General features: G+C 40.4%; 1 protein-coding gene across 3 annotated transcripts in view; it reads left to right on the plus strand.

The window, feature by feature from the left end:
* Window positions 1–17,783, plus strand: part of SLC39A11 (solute carrier family 39 member 11) — a 379,931-nt gene extending 362,148 nt beyond the window's left edge. For all 3 annotated transcript variants that reach the window (XM_014068383.2, XM_014068385.2, XM_014068382.2), the window contains exons 8-10: window positions 11,201–11,299; window positions 13,175–13,333; window positions 16,235–17,783. In XM_014068383.2, coding sequence (XP_013923858.2) covers window positions 11,201–11,299; window positions 13,175–13,333; window positions 16,235–16,313 — 337 coding nt within the window. In that variant the 3' untranslated portion in view covers window positions 16,314–17,783. The remainder of the gene's footprint in view (window positions 1–11,200; window positions 11,300–13,174; window positions 13,334–16,234) is intronic.
* Window positions 17,784–18,070: the final 287 nt, after the last annotated feature.

Genomic DNA, 18,070 nt, shown 5'->3' on the forward strand with positions numbered 1-18,070 from the left:
TCCAAAGACGTCTCTGTGGTCATGTGGCCGGCATGACTAAACACTGAGGCACACAGAAGGCTGTTACCTTCCCACCAAAAGTGGTTCCTATTTTTCTACTTGCATTTTTACATGCTATGGTGGCAGAAGCTGGGACAAATAATGGGAGCTCACTCTGTTATGCGATGTTAGGGATTTGAACCGCTGAACTGCCGACCTTTCTGATTGCCATACTCAGTGTCTTAGCCACTGAGCCACCACGTCCCTATAATATCAGTATAGGATTATATAAAATTACTAGCATATTTTACTAGTATATTTAAAACATACTAAAAATAATATAAAATAGTATATACTATTTTTACTATAATATTTACTACCATAAAAATACTAGTATATTTTGGATTAAGAATATGTATGAAACCTTTATGCCTTGTCTGCAAAAAATAAGCTCTTTAGAGCAAGGGTTTAGATTTCCTGCTCGGCCTTGTATGGGCTCTGCGTCTATATATGATTGGACTGGCTGATACCTGAATAACAGAATTAGGGTGGGGACAATTCAGGAGCCTGGACAATTGAAGACACTTTATGGACTTCCAAGGACAAACCATTTCTACATGGTACCCAACAAGAAACAAAACGCGCCTCTTGGAGGTGACCCCAGGAACCAAGCTTGCTTCTTTAAAAATGCACTTACTTAATAACTACCCTACAGGCTGTAACCATAAAATCAGGACTGTTGGTGATTAAATTTCTAAATCAATTGTGGTCTGAAGAAATGTTGTTACTTTTTTTTTAAAGTGGCAAGTATTAACGTTGTACCCATATGCTCAAAATGACCCATTAAATGGGAATCTTGCCAGTCTTACTGAAATTAAAGTGGTTCAGATTGACAATTTATTTTAAACCATGTAATGATATCCCATTGCTGCAACATAGGCCACCTCTATAATTAATTTCTATGGTTCATATTTAGATTCTTACATGAGAATTTCAAAACTAAACTTATTAGGGCCGGGGCTGTATTGGGGCGGGGTTAGTTACAATTTAAAGACTTCCCATATCCAAATGACTCTGGGCAGCTAATCTTCTAAAAAAGGACATTTTAAAAAAGCAAATGGAACATAGAATCTACAAGAGAAGCTAGAAGTAAAACATCATACCAGGGTTCAACCACTGTGCTGCTTGAGAGCCTGGGAGACTAGCCAAACATTTTGATGACTTTCTGAATGTCTTCAGGATGGGGAACCGTTACTACCCCAAATGTCATCAGTGTCATAACTAAGTAAGTCTAAATGTGTGGGGGATGTTATTCCAGAAGGTGGGCGCTGGGAGAAAGTCTCCAATGGCTTAAGTGGAGATTTTGAATTTAATTGCATCTGGAATGCAATATCAATTGAAGGTATTGCATTCCAGGTGCAATTCTGATTCACTGGGCAAGAAAAGCAATTGGAGAGAGGCAGTCTCTCAAATAGCCAGGCCCTATTGCATTTAGGTGAGGAACTAGCACCTTGAATTTCACCTGGAATGCAACTGGTAGCCATTGCAGCTCCGGGAGCAGTGGCATCACATGGACGTACCACAGCATGTAGAGCATTTTACAGTAGTTCATTCCTGAACTGTCTAGGGTGGGAGTGACTAAAAAAATACCACTTCATATTTGCATTGACCTTGCTTATTTAATTTGAACATTTTGAAAGCAGGAAACTTGAATACCGCTGATAGTTTTGATTTTGGCAGGTTTCACATTTAAAATAGTTTAGCCAATGTAGTATTGCAGGTTATAGATCTGTTGCAGCATTTTTAAAATGACTTGCTAGTTATTAAATGTGATTAAATATTAAAATGTATTGCTATTTAAAGGGTACTCTTTGCAGAATAAGCCGCCTACAGTTAGTCCTCAACTTATGACAGATCACTTAGCAACTGTTACGATTCCCCAGGGCTACTTAAGACCAGGATTCAAAGTTCCTACAGCTTCCCTCGCCCTCCCAATCATGTGATCATATTTACAGCCATTTGCAGCATCCCAAAGTTACAACACCATGATTTATGGCACTTTTTTGCCGGAAATAAGCATTTGCTTCCAGTTTCTGGCCAAAAAGGGCCATTGCGGACAATGGATTCCTTAACAACTGCCACTTTCACTTAACAATCACCACCATAAAAAAGGTGGTAAAATTGAGCACAGTCACATGGTGACTCACTTAATGACCTGCACGGTTTACGATTATAATTTTAGGCTCAATTAGGTTGCGAGTTGGGGACTACCTATATCAATATATGGGATGTATAGGATGGGCCTTCCATGTAAACCATACATCATCCTCATCCAACTCTTGAGAAAAGCCTGTTCACAAATGTTGCCACCAGCCCCTTTACTTCCCTGCCCTCTACTCAGAAAGAAGTAGCAATGTTCTTCCTATCTTTTCTTTTTTCTGCCCTGATAATTTCATCCAGAAGGGATGGATCTGTTAAATGCACCTTATCTATGCATTGTTTGCCTTCTAGAATGCAGTCCCTCCACAATTTTGGAGATTTCCATCCTACTGAAGTTTCAGAGAGCAATGAAGACCTGGCTTTTGCTAGGAGGATATTGCCTCTTTGAAGCAGCTTTTTTGTGATTGTTGTGCCATCTTTGCTGCTTTTGTTGTTGTTGTATTGTTTCTCTTGTTTTATGTTTTCTTGACTTCTTGAGAGTTGGGCAGTATGCAAATCAAATGAAATAATAAATATATTATCTGTAAAATAAATTGAATTAACGGTCCTTAGCTTGCTTCCAGCTCAGGATTCATGGGTTGGTGCTTTTTCTTACCTGGTTTTCAGATGTTGGGGGGGAAGCAAAATGGAGCTCGGCCCCTCTTTTTAGAAGAAGGGAGGAGGAAGAAGAAGAAGAGGAGGAGGAGGAGGTGCTGCTGCTGCTGTGGTCATCAGTTCTTAACGTCTTATGGAGGTTAAAATAATGAGCTGTGATGTATGGCCCTATTGGTCTTCCTCAGAAGACAGGTAATCTGCTGGCCTCTTGGGAGAAGGACAGCTCATTTGGTAACAGAAGCTGCCTGACATTTTCTCCTCCCTTCCTCCATTATTTTACAGGGGCACCAGCCCTGGGACTTCGTGATTTAGATGGTAAAAGAAGCAGCAAATGGAGATGACATCCCACCTGCTTCTTCACTCTTGCACGCCAGCCACCTAATAGAGTCAGATATGTTATGCCTTTTTGTAAAGAATGTTCAATTCTTCAAAAGTTCACCTGCCTCAGTAGCAGGATTGCTGAAAGGCCTCTTGCTTTTTGCTTGCTACTCCTCCTCTCCCTCTGCTATAGTCGTAAGAAAATGTTGGGAGCGTGTTATGAATCAACATTGTCCTGAGCAGACTGCAGTGTTGAATGCAATTTTCCTGGCATGTGCAACATTTGAAATTCTCCATCGTAATCAGTTAATAAATACCTTTGCAGGTCAGATGTCAAATACTGTGAAATCTGACTTTTCCCATCTCGTGTCTAATTGGATGTTGAATAAGAGGGAATGGGAGTATTCAGAAGTAAAACACAATCTGCATTATATTACAACGCTGGGCTTTTGGTATGTGCAGTGTGCATGAGGGCGGCGGTGTGTGTGTTGATACATTTTTAAAAAATAATGTCCATTTCCTTCCTCTGCCATGTGAGGGAGCCTTCAAAGAGTTTCTTCCTAGTTCTTCATAATGGATCTTTTGTTTTCCATAAAACTTTGGTGGAGTTGTGATCTTCCCTTGTGCAGAGTTAAGAAGCAATCATAAAATGAACAGATGGTATTTACATAGCACAAATCACAAAAAAGTTCTTGTTCAGGCGTTTTAGAGGGAAACCTTCTTCACTGCATTAAGCATACCATCACAAGAACTTCTTTCCCAAGGTTGACCTGTTTTTGTGCACAACTGCAAACAGAACTCCTTTCTCTTTCCCATCATTGGAAAGTTTATGTTAAGCAAAGGACCAGGGGAGCACCTTCTTAGCATTACAAATCCAGTTATGGGTAGGCATGCAATTGGCAGTAATATCATTTCATACCCAGATTAATTCCTAGGAAATCTTACTGGTTCCGGATAAGTACAAGGTTAGCCTTTTAAAAATATAGGGGCTGGTATTGATTTTTTTTTTAATGGTACTCTCAATCTGAAATTTATGTTACAGCACAGGTTCAAAGTATTTACCATACTTTTGGGAGTATAAAATGCACCTTTTCTCCCCCCAAAAGAGGGTGAAAATCTGAGTGCATCTTATACACTGAATACAGCATTTTTGGCTTCCTGAAACCCCGTCCCCGCGCATCCCATTTTTCTAAAAAATGGACATGTTAAGGGTTTTGGAGGCCTGCAAGTGCTCCTGGGGTCTGTGGAGGGCAAATACAAGCAAAAAACAGGCTGTTTTTTGCTTGTTTTTGTCGTCCCCCCCAATCCCCAGAAGCACTCTACAAGCCTCCCAAAGCCTATGCACACCCTGGGTTTTTTTTGCAAAAAAACGGTGCGTGCGGAGGGTTTGGGAGGCCTGCAGAGTGCACAAACTTTTTTTTAAATTTACCTCTTCAAAATCTTGGTGCGTCTTATACTCCGGTTCATCTTATAGTCAGAAAAATACAGTAAATAAATAAATCATCCCCTACATGAGAGAATAAATTTACAAGAACAAAGTAATATTTGATTCCAAATGTTTTGGTAGTACGATATTGGTTTCTAGGCTTAAGGAAACTCTTTTTACCCTTTGGTAAAATGTTCTGTGACCTTTTAAGAGTCAAGAGACTTTTCACAGTAGGATTTTTCCCCCTACTATTAAAACAATAAGGAAACCAAGATTGAATTTTCCAGTCACACATTCTCTGAAGAAACTGATGATTACACTTTTCAGTGTGGTTTAAAAATGCATGAATACTAATTCCATAAATCTATCTTCCAAATTAATAGATAGGTTTTATTCAACCTTAATTCAATTTCAAGAGCTATTAGAGCAATGGTTCCCAACATAGGGCCCATGGCCCACAGGGGGGCAATTTGATTTTTAATGGGGGCAATTTGAACCTTTTTAAAACTTAGTTAATGGCCTTTTAGACTTCCTCCTTGTGAATATTCACCTTTTGAGCAAAGTATTATATATCACAGGCAGGTGGCATCAGGATTTTAGAGTTAATTAGGTGGGGCATGGCCAAAAAAAGAATGGGAACCACTGTATTAGAGTTACAGTGATTGTGATTAGTTACTATCATGGGGGCAGAGCAGTCTCTAGCAGTGCAGTGGCTCCTCCTTTAATTATTGTCCTTGCCCCCCCCCTCTTGACTATTTCAGATTTCAGCTCACCCTCCCCCCCCCATGTTGCTATCCAGAGAATTGAGTCCTAAGGAGCTTCATGAAAAGGATGAACATTACTAGAAGATCTAAAGAATTAACTATAGACTAATGTCTAAATTAAAGGGGACACGGTGGTTCAGTGGCTAAGACACTGAGCTTGTCGATCAGAAAGGTCGGCAGTTTGGTGTTTTGAAACCTTAGCACCATATAACGGAGTGAGTGCCCATTTCATGTCCCAGCTTCTGCCAACCTAGCAGTTCGAAAGCATGTAAAAATTCAAGTAGAAAAATAGGGACCACCATTGGTGGGAAGGTAACAGCGTTCCGTGCACCTTTGGCATTTAGTCATGCCAGCCACATGACCACGGAGTCATCTTCAGACAGTGCTGGCTCTTCAGCTTTGTAACGGAGATGAGCACCACCCCCTAGAGTCGGGAACGACTAGCATGTGCGAAGGGAAACTTTAGCTTTAATGTCTACATTTGCTAGAACCCTGTTTCTAAAAAGTGGGTTCCAAAAGATGGACTCTCTAATATTATTCATTTCTAAGAACTTTCTCCCAATTATGATTTCCCGAGAAATATTTTAAAGAACAGGTTGAAGATCCTAGCTAATGTTGTGAATTGAATAGCCATAAGGAAAATGTGTTTACGAAGAGTTCATTGAAGCAACTGTATGGCCTTGTTAACCTTTGCCAAGGAATGTCTCACCTTCTTCAGATACCTGTTGGAGGAAAGGCCCTACCTGGGTCCTGAATCACTAAAAAATGAGTCCAGAGACCTGCTTTTACTACTCCCATCCTCATATTTTTATTCTTGTATTTTCATCAATTCTGCTTCATCTTGTGCTGTTGAACCTAAGGAAATGTCCTTCATCTAGTTTCAGCATCTGGCTCTTTATTCTTTTTACAATTAAATATATTCTGTTTTCACAACAGATTTGGCTTCTTGGTAGTTTTCATAATTTGGGTGTGGTTAGTTAGCATGGAAAAAAGACATAGAGCCTGATGATATTTTGGACCAACAGCCACAGAGAAATTCTTTCCAATCATCCAGAATACTGGCAGCAAATGGGACTTTAAATGTTGGCAATTCCGTATTTCAAAAGTGTTTGTAAATTCCATGTGAACATGCCATCGTTTGCATTATCAGACACTCCCTGAAAGTCAAGAAAAGAAACATTGCCCTGCACAATTGTATTTTCTGTTCAAAAGTAAGACCAAGGAGGATAGGCATTGTTTGATCCTCGTTTCATCAAGATGTTTAATGCATGTAATTAGCTCAGCTTTTGCCTAGTTCCTTTTGTTTTCCCGTTCAGTCATCATCACCTAACTAACCCATCCTTTTCTCTACTCAGAACAAACCAAAACAAGGATTCACCTAATTGCTCTTTCTTTTTCTTTTTTTCTTTTGAAGGCAATAACTAGAGCAAGGTCAAGGCAGGCTTTGCCTTCTGGTAGGGGAAAGTGACAGTCTGTGGTTTGTTTTAGCACAGCCTCTTCCATTCACATTTTTCTCTCTCCCACTCATTAGTTTGTTGTGGTTGGAGCTAGTAATAGCTGTTTTGTACTAAGGAGAGGCAGGAGAGGAGGGGAGCATGGAGACAGCAGCTCCCCTGTTTTTTTGAAAAGATGGTTTTTTTCCCCACTCTCCCTCTTTCCCTTGATTCTCATCAGTTTGTCCCGTCCTCCTCCTTTCTGTCAGCTGTTAAAAAGTTAAGCAACTGAGAGTGATTCCCCCCCCACATTTCCATCCCAAGTCTTATTTTGCTAATAGGAAGCAAGAGTTTTAATCTGTCAAACAGGATCTTTCTCTTGCAGCTGTTGCATTTTCTCTGTCTGAAGAATGGAGCCCCTCTTTGTGAAGAGATGGGAGGCTCTCAGTTAAGGGAAAGAACAGAAGGCACCGAAGGAAGCCCTGCTGTTTTTCAACTCCATATTTCAGAGGGGAAATCTTCCCCCAGGGTAGATCTCTAAAGCCACCAAAGATGGAGATAATTGCTCCTGGTGCTTGCTGGAGGCTGCCTAGTGATGAATCGAGCTACTGCACAACCCCAAAGATATATAAGTGAATCTATTCTGTTCTCCTAGGTGGCATTTCTTTTCAATCAGCACATCACACAAAGCAATTAGCCTTTTGTCCACTACCGAGCTCCGTTGATGTGTCAGGGATTGCCCCAGAGCTCAAGTGTTCCATCAGTTTTCCCATTCACATTTCCCTGAAGAACAGGAAAAAGCATGTCCTTTATATAACACAGCTGTCTGCACACATGAGCTCAGTAAAATCGGCTAACGTTTCCTTTCTGTGCTGTAGATGCTGCTAAGTGAGATTGAAAAATCTTACTGGCCTGCTCTTTTAATTTAAGAATAGCTCTGCCACAGTGGTGAAATTATTATTTTTTTACTACCAGTTCTGTGGGCGTGGCTTGGTGGGCGTGGCAGGGAAGGATACTGTAAAATCTCCATTCCCTCCCCACTCCAGGGGAAGGATACTGAAAAATCCCCATTCCCTCCCCACTCTGGGGCCAGCTAGAAGTGACATTTGCCGGTTCTCCAAACTATTCAAAATTTCTGTTATCGGTTCTCCAGACCCTGCTGTATTTCACCCCTGCTCTGCCATATCCCAAATAATATACATACTGCACAGAACTGGTCATCCAGTCTGGAGAATGGGGCAAGTCTATACAGGCAGTAGTTGTAGATGTATACTGCACAGAGGATACCTTTAGAAAGGGAAATTTGCTAACCTTTCAACATTGTCGTAGATGTAACCTGGTTGGGTTTTGAATGGCGCTTGGCTTCAGTTACTTGGACTGAAATGATACTGTAGGTGTGTGTGGCATAAGAGGGGTTACTATAGGACATGACTGAGCCTTGTAGGTAGAGCCTTGGAGAGAAAGGTTTGTGCCACTCTCATCCAGAATCTGCCCTCTGGCGTTGTTAATCCTTCATGCTTGAGAGCAGCAAATTCTACCATCAAACAGGGAAACTCAAGGAGAGGAGCTTAAGTTTCCTTCAAAATTTCATTTTAGGAAAATTTCGCAGGCAGGCATCCCACCGTAAAGCAAGTGGCCCCAGTTTCATAAGCCATTCATTCAGCAGCATCCATGCCAAGCACGTAATGTAACAGGCGCTCTTTTTCTCCTATACCACCGATGCTGGAATGGAATGAAACTCAAACATTTGCTGGTAAAGCTCACTTCTTATTAATACACCCTTCTGTTCTATGAGAACAATCAGGCTGATTCACTCAACATTTTGTCTGTAACCTTTTAGAATTTAGTTACTTTTAATCCCCTGGCTCTTTCTTGGAAAGTACCTATAGGGAAGTAACATTTTATTATTCCAAGTACAATCATTTTCTTTCCAAGAGTTGGTTTTTAAAATGTATCTTGTTACAGCTTTAGAAGCTAAAAAATGTGATAAAAATTGATTGTGAGGGGTATGGGGACATAATCATAGTTAAATCATAAATAGCATGATAGCATTATTTTGCAGGATTGTTGTTAGAAGGAAATACTTGTCTCCAGATTGCATATTCATATTTGTGGAGATATGACTGAGCAATCTATTCTTATTTTCCCTCTTCTGCTCTCCCTCTCTGAGTGATCCATCTATTCACCTACTACTCCTAGTGATTATTGGTAGCCCATTCTTGGCTTCCTTTTTTTTTAACACAACATGTTTAGACGCAAGCAGGATCTTTCAATGGAAATTCGGCTGCCAAAACTGAGCTCCTCTGAAGAATAGAGGCAGTGAAAAGGGTACAAGGCACTACTGGTGATGGAAAGGAAAGGGCAGGTACATTTTATGTGCATAAAGCACTTTGAAATTCTTTGTTCATTTATCCTTTCAGTAAGCCACTAACATAGATTCTGCAGAGATTGTGACTTGCCCAAGCCCACCCAGTGAGCTTTGTGGTTGGAAAGAGATTACAATCTAGATTTCTCACATTAAAATTCAATATTGTGTCTACATAACCACATTGCTCTCTTTTTACCTCTTCAGATGAAACCTGCTCAAATTCAAAGCTACATGTCTACTTTAAGGACAATTAAATCTTGGTGGTTTGACATTCCTAGAAAAATAATGTTTCTACTCATTGGCAGTTAAGCACTGAATAGACGGACTGTTAGATCCTTACATTGGTCAACTGTCTTTTTAAAAAAGTGTTATCAGTTGTAATCAGTTACTCAGTGTTTAACAGTACATTAACAACTTTAAGAAGCTTATTGTACATTTTAGCCATTCACATTGTTTACATATTATTAGAAAGTTTCAAACCCAGGCAATACATTTACCCTTATTTTATTAAGCCTGAATATTCAACAGCAAAATTAGAGGCATAAAGTGGATGATTTATTTCCTTTTGACAAAGGCATATATGTACATTCTGTTGTCAGATATCCTAGCCTTTGTCTGTTAAGCAGTATCACCAATACTTTTCTTATTTTCTGAGTGTACCCATATTACCTTCTGCCTTTTAAGAATACAAATGCTGTACTCTGTTAGAATGATGAAAGTTATGCACACTTTCTTCCAGTCTAATAATGCAAATTTGTATTGAATGAAAAGGGATGTTCAACCTAGAATGTCAAAGACATCAGATTTTAGAAATTGCAGACTGACATACAGTCCACTCAATTCTGTCTTAACAAAAAAACAAAACAAAAGAAACCCTCACAAACCAGCAATTATCTAGACAAAATATATGCCAAAAACCATATTACAGAAGGTTGCATAAAGAAAGTCATGCGGAAGGGGCAATTGTAGTCAAAACAGCTTTTATTCTATTTTTGTTTAAATAAAGTGATATGTAAAGCTGTGTTCTAGGGCAGGAATGGAAAACCTTCAAGCTGAATTCCACCCCACTCCCCTTAAAAGTCCCCCCTCGTTTTGATCACAAGTAGTCAATCAAACTATCTGAGCTGCGTCTACTGTTTCCTCTTTGAAGAAAAAAGTAGAGTTCAACTATATCTCAAGAGAGGTAGATATTTGATATCTGGACCTGTTGTAGCTTTGGGAATGATTGATGTGGCTTGCTTGATCACAGAAAATTCTTCTGTTCTGTGGTGGTGTTTGGAAAGAGTTTATAATTCATATGTGGGCACTCATGAGTGTGATATACTTTTTAAGAATGTAAGGCAATCCAGATTCCTACTGAAAATTCTTGCCTACTCTATATAATTTTGTGATTCTCCACCTCTGAGTGAATCTTATGAGGAATCTCTTGAAAGTTTTCAGAATGGGACATGTTGTTGTCTATGTTTATATGTTGCTTAATGCACACTTTATTTATGTATATGTATGTATGTGTGTGTACACACACACACACACACACACACACACACACACATATATATATAGTGTGTGCATTAAGCAACACACACACCACACACACACACACACACACACACACACACACACACACACACACACACACACACACACACACACACACATATATATATATATATATATATATATATATATATATATATATAGTGTGTGTGCATTAAGCAACATTAGCCTCAGCATCTTTCTTACCATTTTACAATGTACCTTTGTGGAGGTGTTTTCGGTGTGTGCTTCAGCTCTTTGGAATTCAACTGGAGTTAGCTATTTTAAGCTTGCTTCTTTTTGACAAGTTTTCTCTCCACCCACCTCTATTTGCCTCCCAGAGGCATTGTTAAGTTGAGGAACACTTTGAAGATGAAAATCATGAGCTGGATGCCAAGCATTAGTTATTACATTAGGCCTCAAGGGCTAAAAACATTGACATTAAAGAGATGTGTTTAATCATAAGGATTTCTTTTCCAGTAGAGGACGATCCTCATAACTTTCCCCCATCCTTATACAAACATCAATGTTATATAAAATTTGTTTCATTTTATTTGTATAGGAATTTAGCCATTGGGATTGGCATTCAGAATTTTCCAGAAGGGCTGGCTGTCAGCCTTCCCTTGCATGGGGCTGGATTTTCAACATGGAGAGCCTTCTGGTAAGCAAGTCAAATTGTTACTCCGGTGTTTCTTTGTGTTTTCTTCACTGTTATCTGCCTTAATGGTAGAACTAAAATGCATAAAAATGGCTTTGAGTCATACTATCCCTCTAATGCAAGGAAAATGCTGCTATTTCTGTTGTAAGTTCTCAAACTTTTTATTCAGTGAGACGATTTTATGGTCTCTGAAGAGCCTCTTGTGCAAATGGAGTTTTCTGCCAAATATTTTACGATTTCATTGAAGGCATTGATCTTAGCTTTTTACCCAAATGAAGGATAAAGGGCAGCTGCAGGTGGTGATCTGAACTTTAAAAAAAACAAAAACAACAACCCACCAATAGCAGTACAATCTTCTTGTTTTTATGATGTTCCATGCAAAAGGAATAATTTTTCAAGTCTGTCTCATCATTGCCTGAACTGGGTAAACAGTACAATTGAGGAAGAATTTGCCAATTTTTTCATGGTGTTTGCCGCTTACAAATGAAATAAACTGCTGAGTCACACTGGGCTTTATTTTTTTACTGTCAACTGATCCAGACCTGATCCACTCAAGAAATGTTTGTTATAAAGTCAGAAAATTGGGCACCCTCCAAATGTTTTGGATTTCATCTAATAGCACCAATCAGCATGGCTGGTACCAATTAGTTGTTGGAGTTGTAGTTCAAAATATACTCAGTTTTCAACACTGATCCTAATGCCCACATTCTAATGCTTTGATGAATCTACACCTGAGGGCTCATGTGAGGACCCCTCGATGCCTCTATACACTTTAAACACATCCTGTAATGAGGCTTTATTTCTCCCGGGTTGGTCTGTCATATTAATTTCCTAATTTTTGCCCCCTTCCAGTTTTATCTAACAGCATGGGTTTGAAATTTTGATTTTAAAAAAAATCATAAATTAACTTAACCACACATTCTCCAAAGCCCTCAAATTGCTCTCCCATATACCTGCTAACACATCTGCATGCTATACTAGTCAGAAACCTTCTGGTGAAAAGAAGAGACTCAATGTCACCAATTGAATGCCCTCTAGATGTATTAGGCCCACGATGGCGAACCTATGGCACGCGTTCCAGAGGTGGCATCCAGAGTCCTCTCCGTGGGAGGGCATGCCATCGCCAGCTGCTCTTCTGGGTTCTGGCATGTGCATGCACACTGGCCAGCTGGTCTTCACGCAAAGACCAGCTGGCTGGTATGCATGCATGTTCCGGAACCGGGAAGAGACCTGGCCAGTGTGCATACATGATGGACCAGCTGTCCGATGTGCATGCGCGTGACAGAACCCAGAAGAGCAGCTGGCCTCCACGTGCATACACACCAGTCAGCTGCTCTCTTCTGGGTTCCAGCGCTCTGGTGCACATGTGCACGGTCCAGTTTTAGTACTCTGTTAGCCATCACTGTGTTAGGCCAATTGCATAAGAATATGCAGAGAAGATGAGGGTCCTCATTGGGATTTTTAGATCTCTTAAGTGACGTGAAGTCTTTAACCTGAAAGTTTCATAGAGAAACAAAGTGGACCAGGTAAATTAGGAATATTACATGCTGAGGCAGGAGGGAGGGGGGGACAGAGAGGGGCTGCCTGATGTTCTCATCTTTCCTCCAGAACTTTTGGTCACTTCTCAGTCTAAAGGAGGGATGATCTCCTAGATGTTTGCTCAAGAAAGACTCGGAGAAGCTTCTGTTTGTTTTTCAAAGGCTGATAAACATCCATGACCCCACGGAAGAACTTGGCAGAGAGGAGGGAAAGAGCTGATCCTATATTGACTCAGAGTCCTCCAAAGGGTGGCAGTTGAGGGGGAAAACAATCCACTGCATGTAGAAGGAAAGAGATCCTTTGTCTCTTGAGTGACATTTTGCTCCACTTGCTTTACAGGTATGGGCAGTTAAGTGGCATGGTGGAGCCCCTAGCTGGCATCTTTGGTGCTTTTGCCATAGTGCTAGCAGAGCCTCTCCTCCCATATGCTTTGGCTTTTGCTGCTGGAGCAATGGTGTATGTAGTGGTGGATGACATCATCCCAGAAGCACAGATCAGGTGAGGACCTGGTTTATTTGCATCTGATCAACTTTAAAATCCTAGAGGTACAATGCAATCTAATCCACTTAATTGAATGATTTTTTTCTTAGATTAGTAAATAATCATTAGTAATTAGTATTCAGTAAGTAGTAATAATCAGTAATTAGTAGTAATCAACTTAATAATTAGTAATAGTTGGTATTACTAATTAGTAATTGATAATTATCTACTTAGCAATAATCTACTTAATAATTAGTGACAGTCGTACTAAACAATAATTAGTAATCTGCTTAGTAATAATTACCTCTTTGTTGACCCTGTATTGTTGACCCTCTACACTTATATCCATAATACGTTATTGAAGGAGCTAGGAGCAGCAATTAACTGAAAAATCACAACTTCCATTAGTTTGAGGATCAACTTCATCAGCATTTGATTGGAGCTAACTAAAAAAAATAAATCAGAAATTGCATTCTGTCTTCAGTAAACTACTTTACTTTGGAAGGACACACAACTGTTTGTTTTTTGCAGTGGTGAAGGGAAACAACCAGAGCCTTTGTGTATCACAACCAGATGGGTCACAAATGGACCAAATGGCTTTCTTATGATTTGTCTTCAGTTTTCTCACTGAGCACAGATCACTCCGAGTAGCAATCTCATTACCAGCTCTCAAAGTAGAACGTTTATGTAACATCTACAGCACAGCAACTTCCAAATCTCTCCAACATTGTAGGGTCCTTCCCAGTGGTGGGTTTTAAAACATTTTCACTACTGGTTTGGTGGGCGTGGCTAAGTGGGGACATGTGACTGGGTGGGCGTGGCCAACTTTATGTCAGTCACGCCCATGCCCACTCAGTCACATGACCCCCCCACCAAGCCATGCCCACAGGAAAAGTTAGCAAAAATTTTGAAGTTTTTCTTTACTGTGCAAGGTTTTTCCCTGCACACAAAGGCTTGCAGTGGGGCGCAATTTGGGGGTGGCTAGTGGGGCAGGATATGGACCGGGCCGGGCCATGAGATGCACATCTTACCAGAGACTGGAAGCTCTGGATCTTGACGCTTTTTTGGGGTTTTCTTTAAAAAAAATTGCCTCTCCCGATGAGCTTGAAAACTTTCAAGGTTGCTTCAGGAGGGGGCAGTCAAGCAGCATTCCCCCCTTCAGAGCCTCGGAGCCTGCAGCATTGGAGCAATTCCCGGCCCTTACACAGTAAAGATAAACTTCTCGTCAGTGCAAGAAGTTGTTAATTGCCTCACATTCGTGAGAAGTTTTTCTTTTTCTGCCTCCATTCCTGCCATGGCTGCAACACCGACTGCTTTGGGAGACGCTAGCCAGGCGGGGAGTGGGGGCATCCCAGCAAACTTTGCAGCCATGTGGCTGCAAAGCTTGCCAAGCTGGGCAGCCCCCTCCCTGCTGGGCTAGTGTCTTCCAAAGCTACTGCCGTTGCACCCACGGTGGGGATTGGACAGGGGAAGCCTGGCAAGCTAGGCACCCGAAAATGGCATGGAGTTTCAGGCAAAGACCGGGAGGGGGGTGCAACATGCAGGAGGCTCCCCGCAGTTCCTTGGCTCATCCAGGCTGCAGCTGATCCCACTGCCCTGAGCTAGCGAATGGAGGCATCACAGAGTGTGGCTGGGAGCATGCTAACCTTGCCCTCCCCGAGTGCCCAACTCAGCCATTACCATCGCCCCTGCCCAGTTCACCGCCGGCTGGCTCACGAGCTAGGAGGCAGCAGCTGGTTCCCCCTGCCCCCCGGATTGCCAACATGAGCGTGGCTCTCCAGAAGCTGCAATGGCAGCAGCTTCGTCCCGACGGGGAGGGGGCCACCCGGCCTGGCAAGCTTTGTAGTCACATGGCTGCAAAGATTGCCAGGCTGCTCCTGTCCCCACCGTGGCTGCAGCGGCTTCGGACGATGCTGGCCAGTGGGGGGGGGGGGTAGGCTAGCACGAATGCTTACCTGTGTGTAGGCAGGAAGAGGCAGTTCTGCGGATGCACATGGTGAAAGCGAGGCAGGGCGAGCGTCCGAGCCAGTTTTGGGGCATGGCCAGCCTGCCCTCCCTACTGGTTTGGTGTCCCCGGCCCAATTTCCAATACCGGTTCACCTGAACCGGTACGAACTGGTAGGAACCCACTTCTGGTCCTTCCATGTTTAAAAGGATTGTTCTGTGTTCAATTCTTGCTTGATCTTATCCAATAAAGAGAAGTTGCTTATGTATAACTGTAGCTCTCGAAATGGCCGTCTTGACTTCAAAAAAGTCCACCTAACCTCCACATTGAGGTCTGAGGATATCTGATAATTTTCTGAACTGACAGTTTAGACGTGAATGCTACATGTCAGGTAAAGCTCCTGCTAGAAAATTATAGGCTGTACCTATATCAACAGTAGACTGTGCAAGTGTGGAACCCAATATTTTAATTTTGTAATAATTTCATAGGTAGTATTTATTTTGGTATAATGGCCAAATAGTAACACACATTAATACTGGGTATTATGGTATCAGTAGTCCAATATCAACAAATACTGTATTCCAGAATCACTTCATGGAAGCAAGGAAAATGTGTGTGTGCTTGAATCAAGATAGAATGAAGTATCCAAGCAGGAAACAGTAATTTGTTACTCCAGCCGAGCCCCAAAATTAATATAAGTCTGTATGGTAGATATACTGGGGTGAAACATACGAAACGTACAGGTGTCCTGAAAACTTTGAGAGCTAAATATTTAAGAATCAATTTACTCCTTGCAATATGAACAACTTGCACAGAAGGAAAGGTAGAGAAGCTTTTAGAAGTAAGTTGAGCACTTTTAGAAATCTTTCGGTTTCAAGAGGGGGATTTTTTAAAAAGTCTTTTAAATTCTAAAACTGTCATTCTTACCAAACAAACAAACAAAAAACATTATTGCCTTTTCTTTTTCTTTTTAGTGGCAATGGAAAGCTGGCTTCCTGGACAGCCATCTTAGGATTTGTGGTTATGATGTCCCTGGATGTAGGACTTGGATAATAAGAACTAATGCCTTTTCTCAAACTGACCTTCAAAATGCATCAAAACAGGGAATATTGCACAGTAGAAATTGCAACTGGACTAGTGTTTTATATTATTGTGCGGAACTAAGCTAGTATTGATTTAATTATATTGATTTTTGAAACTTGATCTTGGGAAGCAGGTTTTTTGTGCATTTGTCCTTTTGCCCCTAATTAGTTCTGTTTCTTCAAGGCTGTTGGTTATAAAGCGTAATCATGAGTTTTCAAGAGGTTTTTTTTTCCTTTAAATTCTTCTAATTGTTGAGGCAGGTCTCTATAAATGTAACTGTCCAGTGTGGTCTATAATTGATGGCCTTTGCTGTATGTATGTGTGTTAGGGAACAGAGTGGGGCAGCCTCAGAGACCTTGAAGGCTTATAGTCTTCTATTGAAATACAGTGTTCAACAACAAAGGTGTGTTGAGTTTTTTTTTTCCAGGGATTTGGAAATATTTACTTTTATAAGTTGCTGAAATAAATAGTATCCTTTTTTTAAACAATCAAGAGCATAGATAGGATTTTAGGAGATTTATTTGGACAGCAAGGCTGAATTGCTTATGTCCTCTTTACATATCCTGTACTAAACAGTCCTCAGCAGTAAATCTCTGCAGGTGGATCAATGAATAGTTGACAATGTATAGTTGTTCTGCATTGTCATTGCACGTAACAAAAGGCAATAAGTGTTTTGTTTCATTGTTTAAACCAATAATAATAATAATAATAGATCTGTTCTAAACATTTTTCCACCTTTAGGTATAAACGCGAAATGGTCTCGTGTTTTAAAAAAAACATACTGAGGAATTTCTGATGGATATAAAGATGATATGACTCAACAAAGGTTAATATAAACAAAATCATTTTTCCTGTGTAAGAAAATAATATCCATTCGGCCATACAGTCAGAATACATCTGAAGGACTAAACAATTTTACAGATCCAGCAAGAGAACTTAGTATATGTATGGAATGTACTTTTGATTCAGGACTGTTTGCTTTACATCTCCAGTATTTATTCTTCCAAATGAAACTTTGAGAATTGTGCTTGAAATCTCTCTTCCCAAATGTTACAGTGGGGTTCTTGCAAATGGATAAATACTGCCAATAGTAGCCCCATTCCTAGCCTGTACTGTAGTGGTAATTAGTTAGGCTTTTCTGATAATTCTTAGTGTTCCGGGAGAGATGTATAAACTTTATTGTCATTGTACTTAAATACAACGAAATTGGTTGGATTATAAGATGATCGCGTCCAGACCTAAGTGGATTCTCTAGAGTAAAGCTTTCTAAGAGCCATGCAACTTCCCTTAACTAGCAAGGATTCATGAACGAAATTAAATTATATAGAATTGTTTCTTCATTTTCAGGAGGGGGTTTGTTACTGCGCACAAAGACCAATGCAGAATGATGTTTGTAATTGATTTTTAAAAAAATAATCTGAATAAAAAGGGAACAATAATTTGTAATGGGCCAATTCTTTATTCTTCTATTTCCATCCCACTTCCTTTGTTTCCTGACTTTTAGTATATACTACTATTCAGACTCAAATGAATTCAAGTTTATCAGACCTTTGGTGTCTCTGCATGTGCTGCATTTGGTAGATGATATTTTTATTATAAAAATATAAGCCAGTGTCCATTTAATCATCTTAGTCAAGCTGATTCTACCCATTCTTATTGTTTACTGGCATGTGTAATATAGCTGTTTGAAATATCACCCAGTCTGCCTTCCAATCTATAAAGGATAC

This window comes from Thamnophis sirtalis, unplaced genomic scaffold (assembly GCF_051295495.1).
Source record: "Thamnophis sirtalis isolate CommonGarterSnake01/CBP01778 unplaced genomic scaffold, rThaSir2_p1.2 scaffold_3, whole genome shotgun sequence".
In the NCBI taxonomy this organism is placed as follows: Eukaryota; Metazoa; Chordata; class Lepidosauria; order Squamata; family Natricidae; genus Thamnophis; species Thamnophis sirtalis.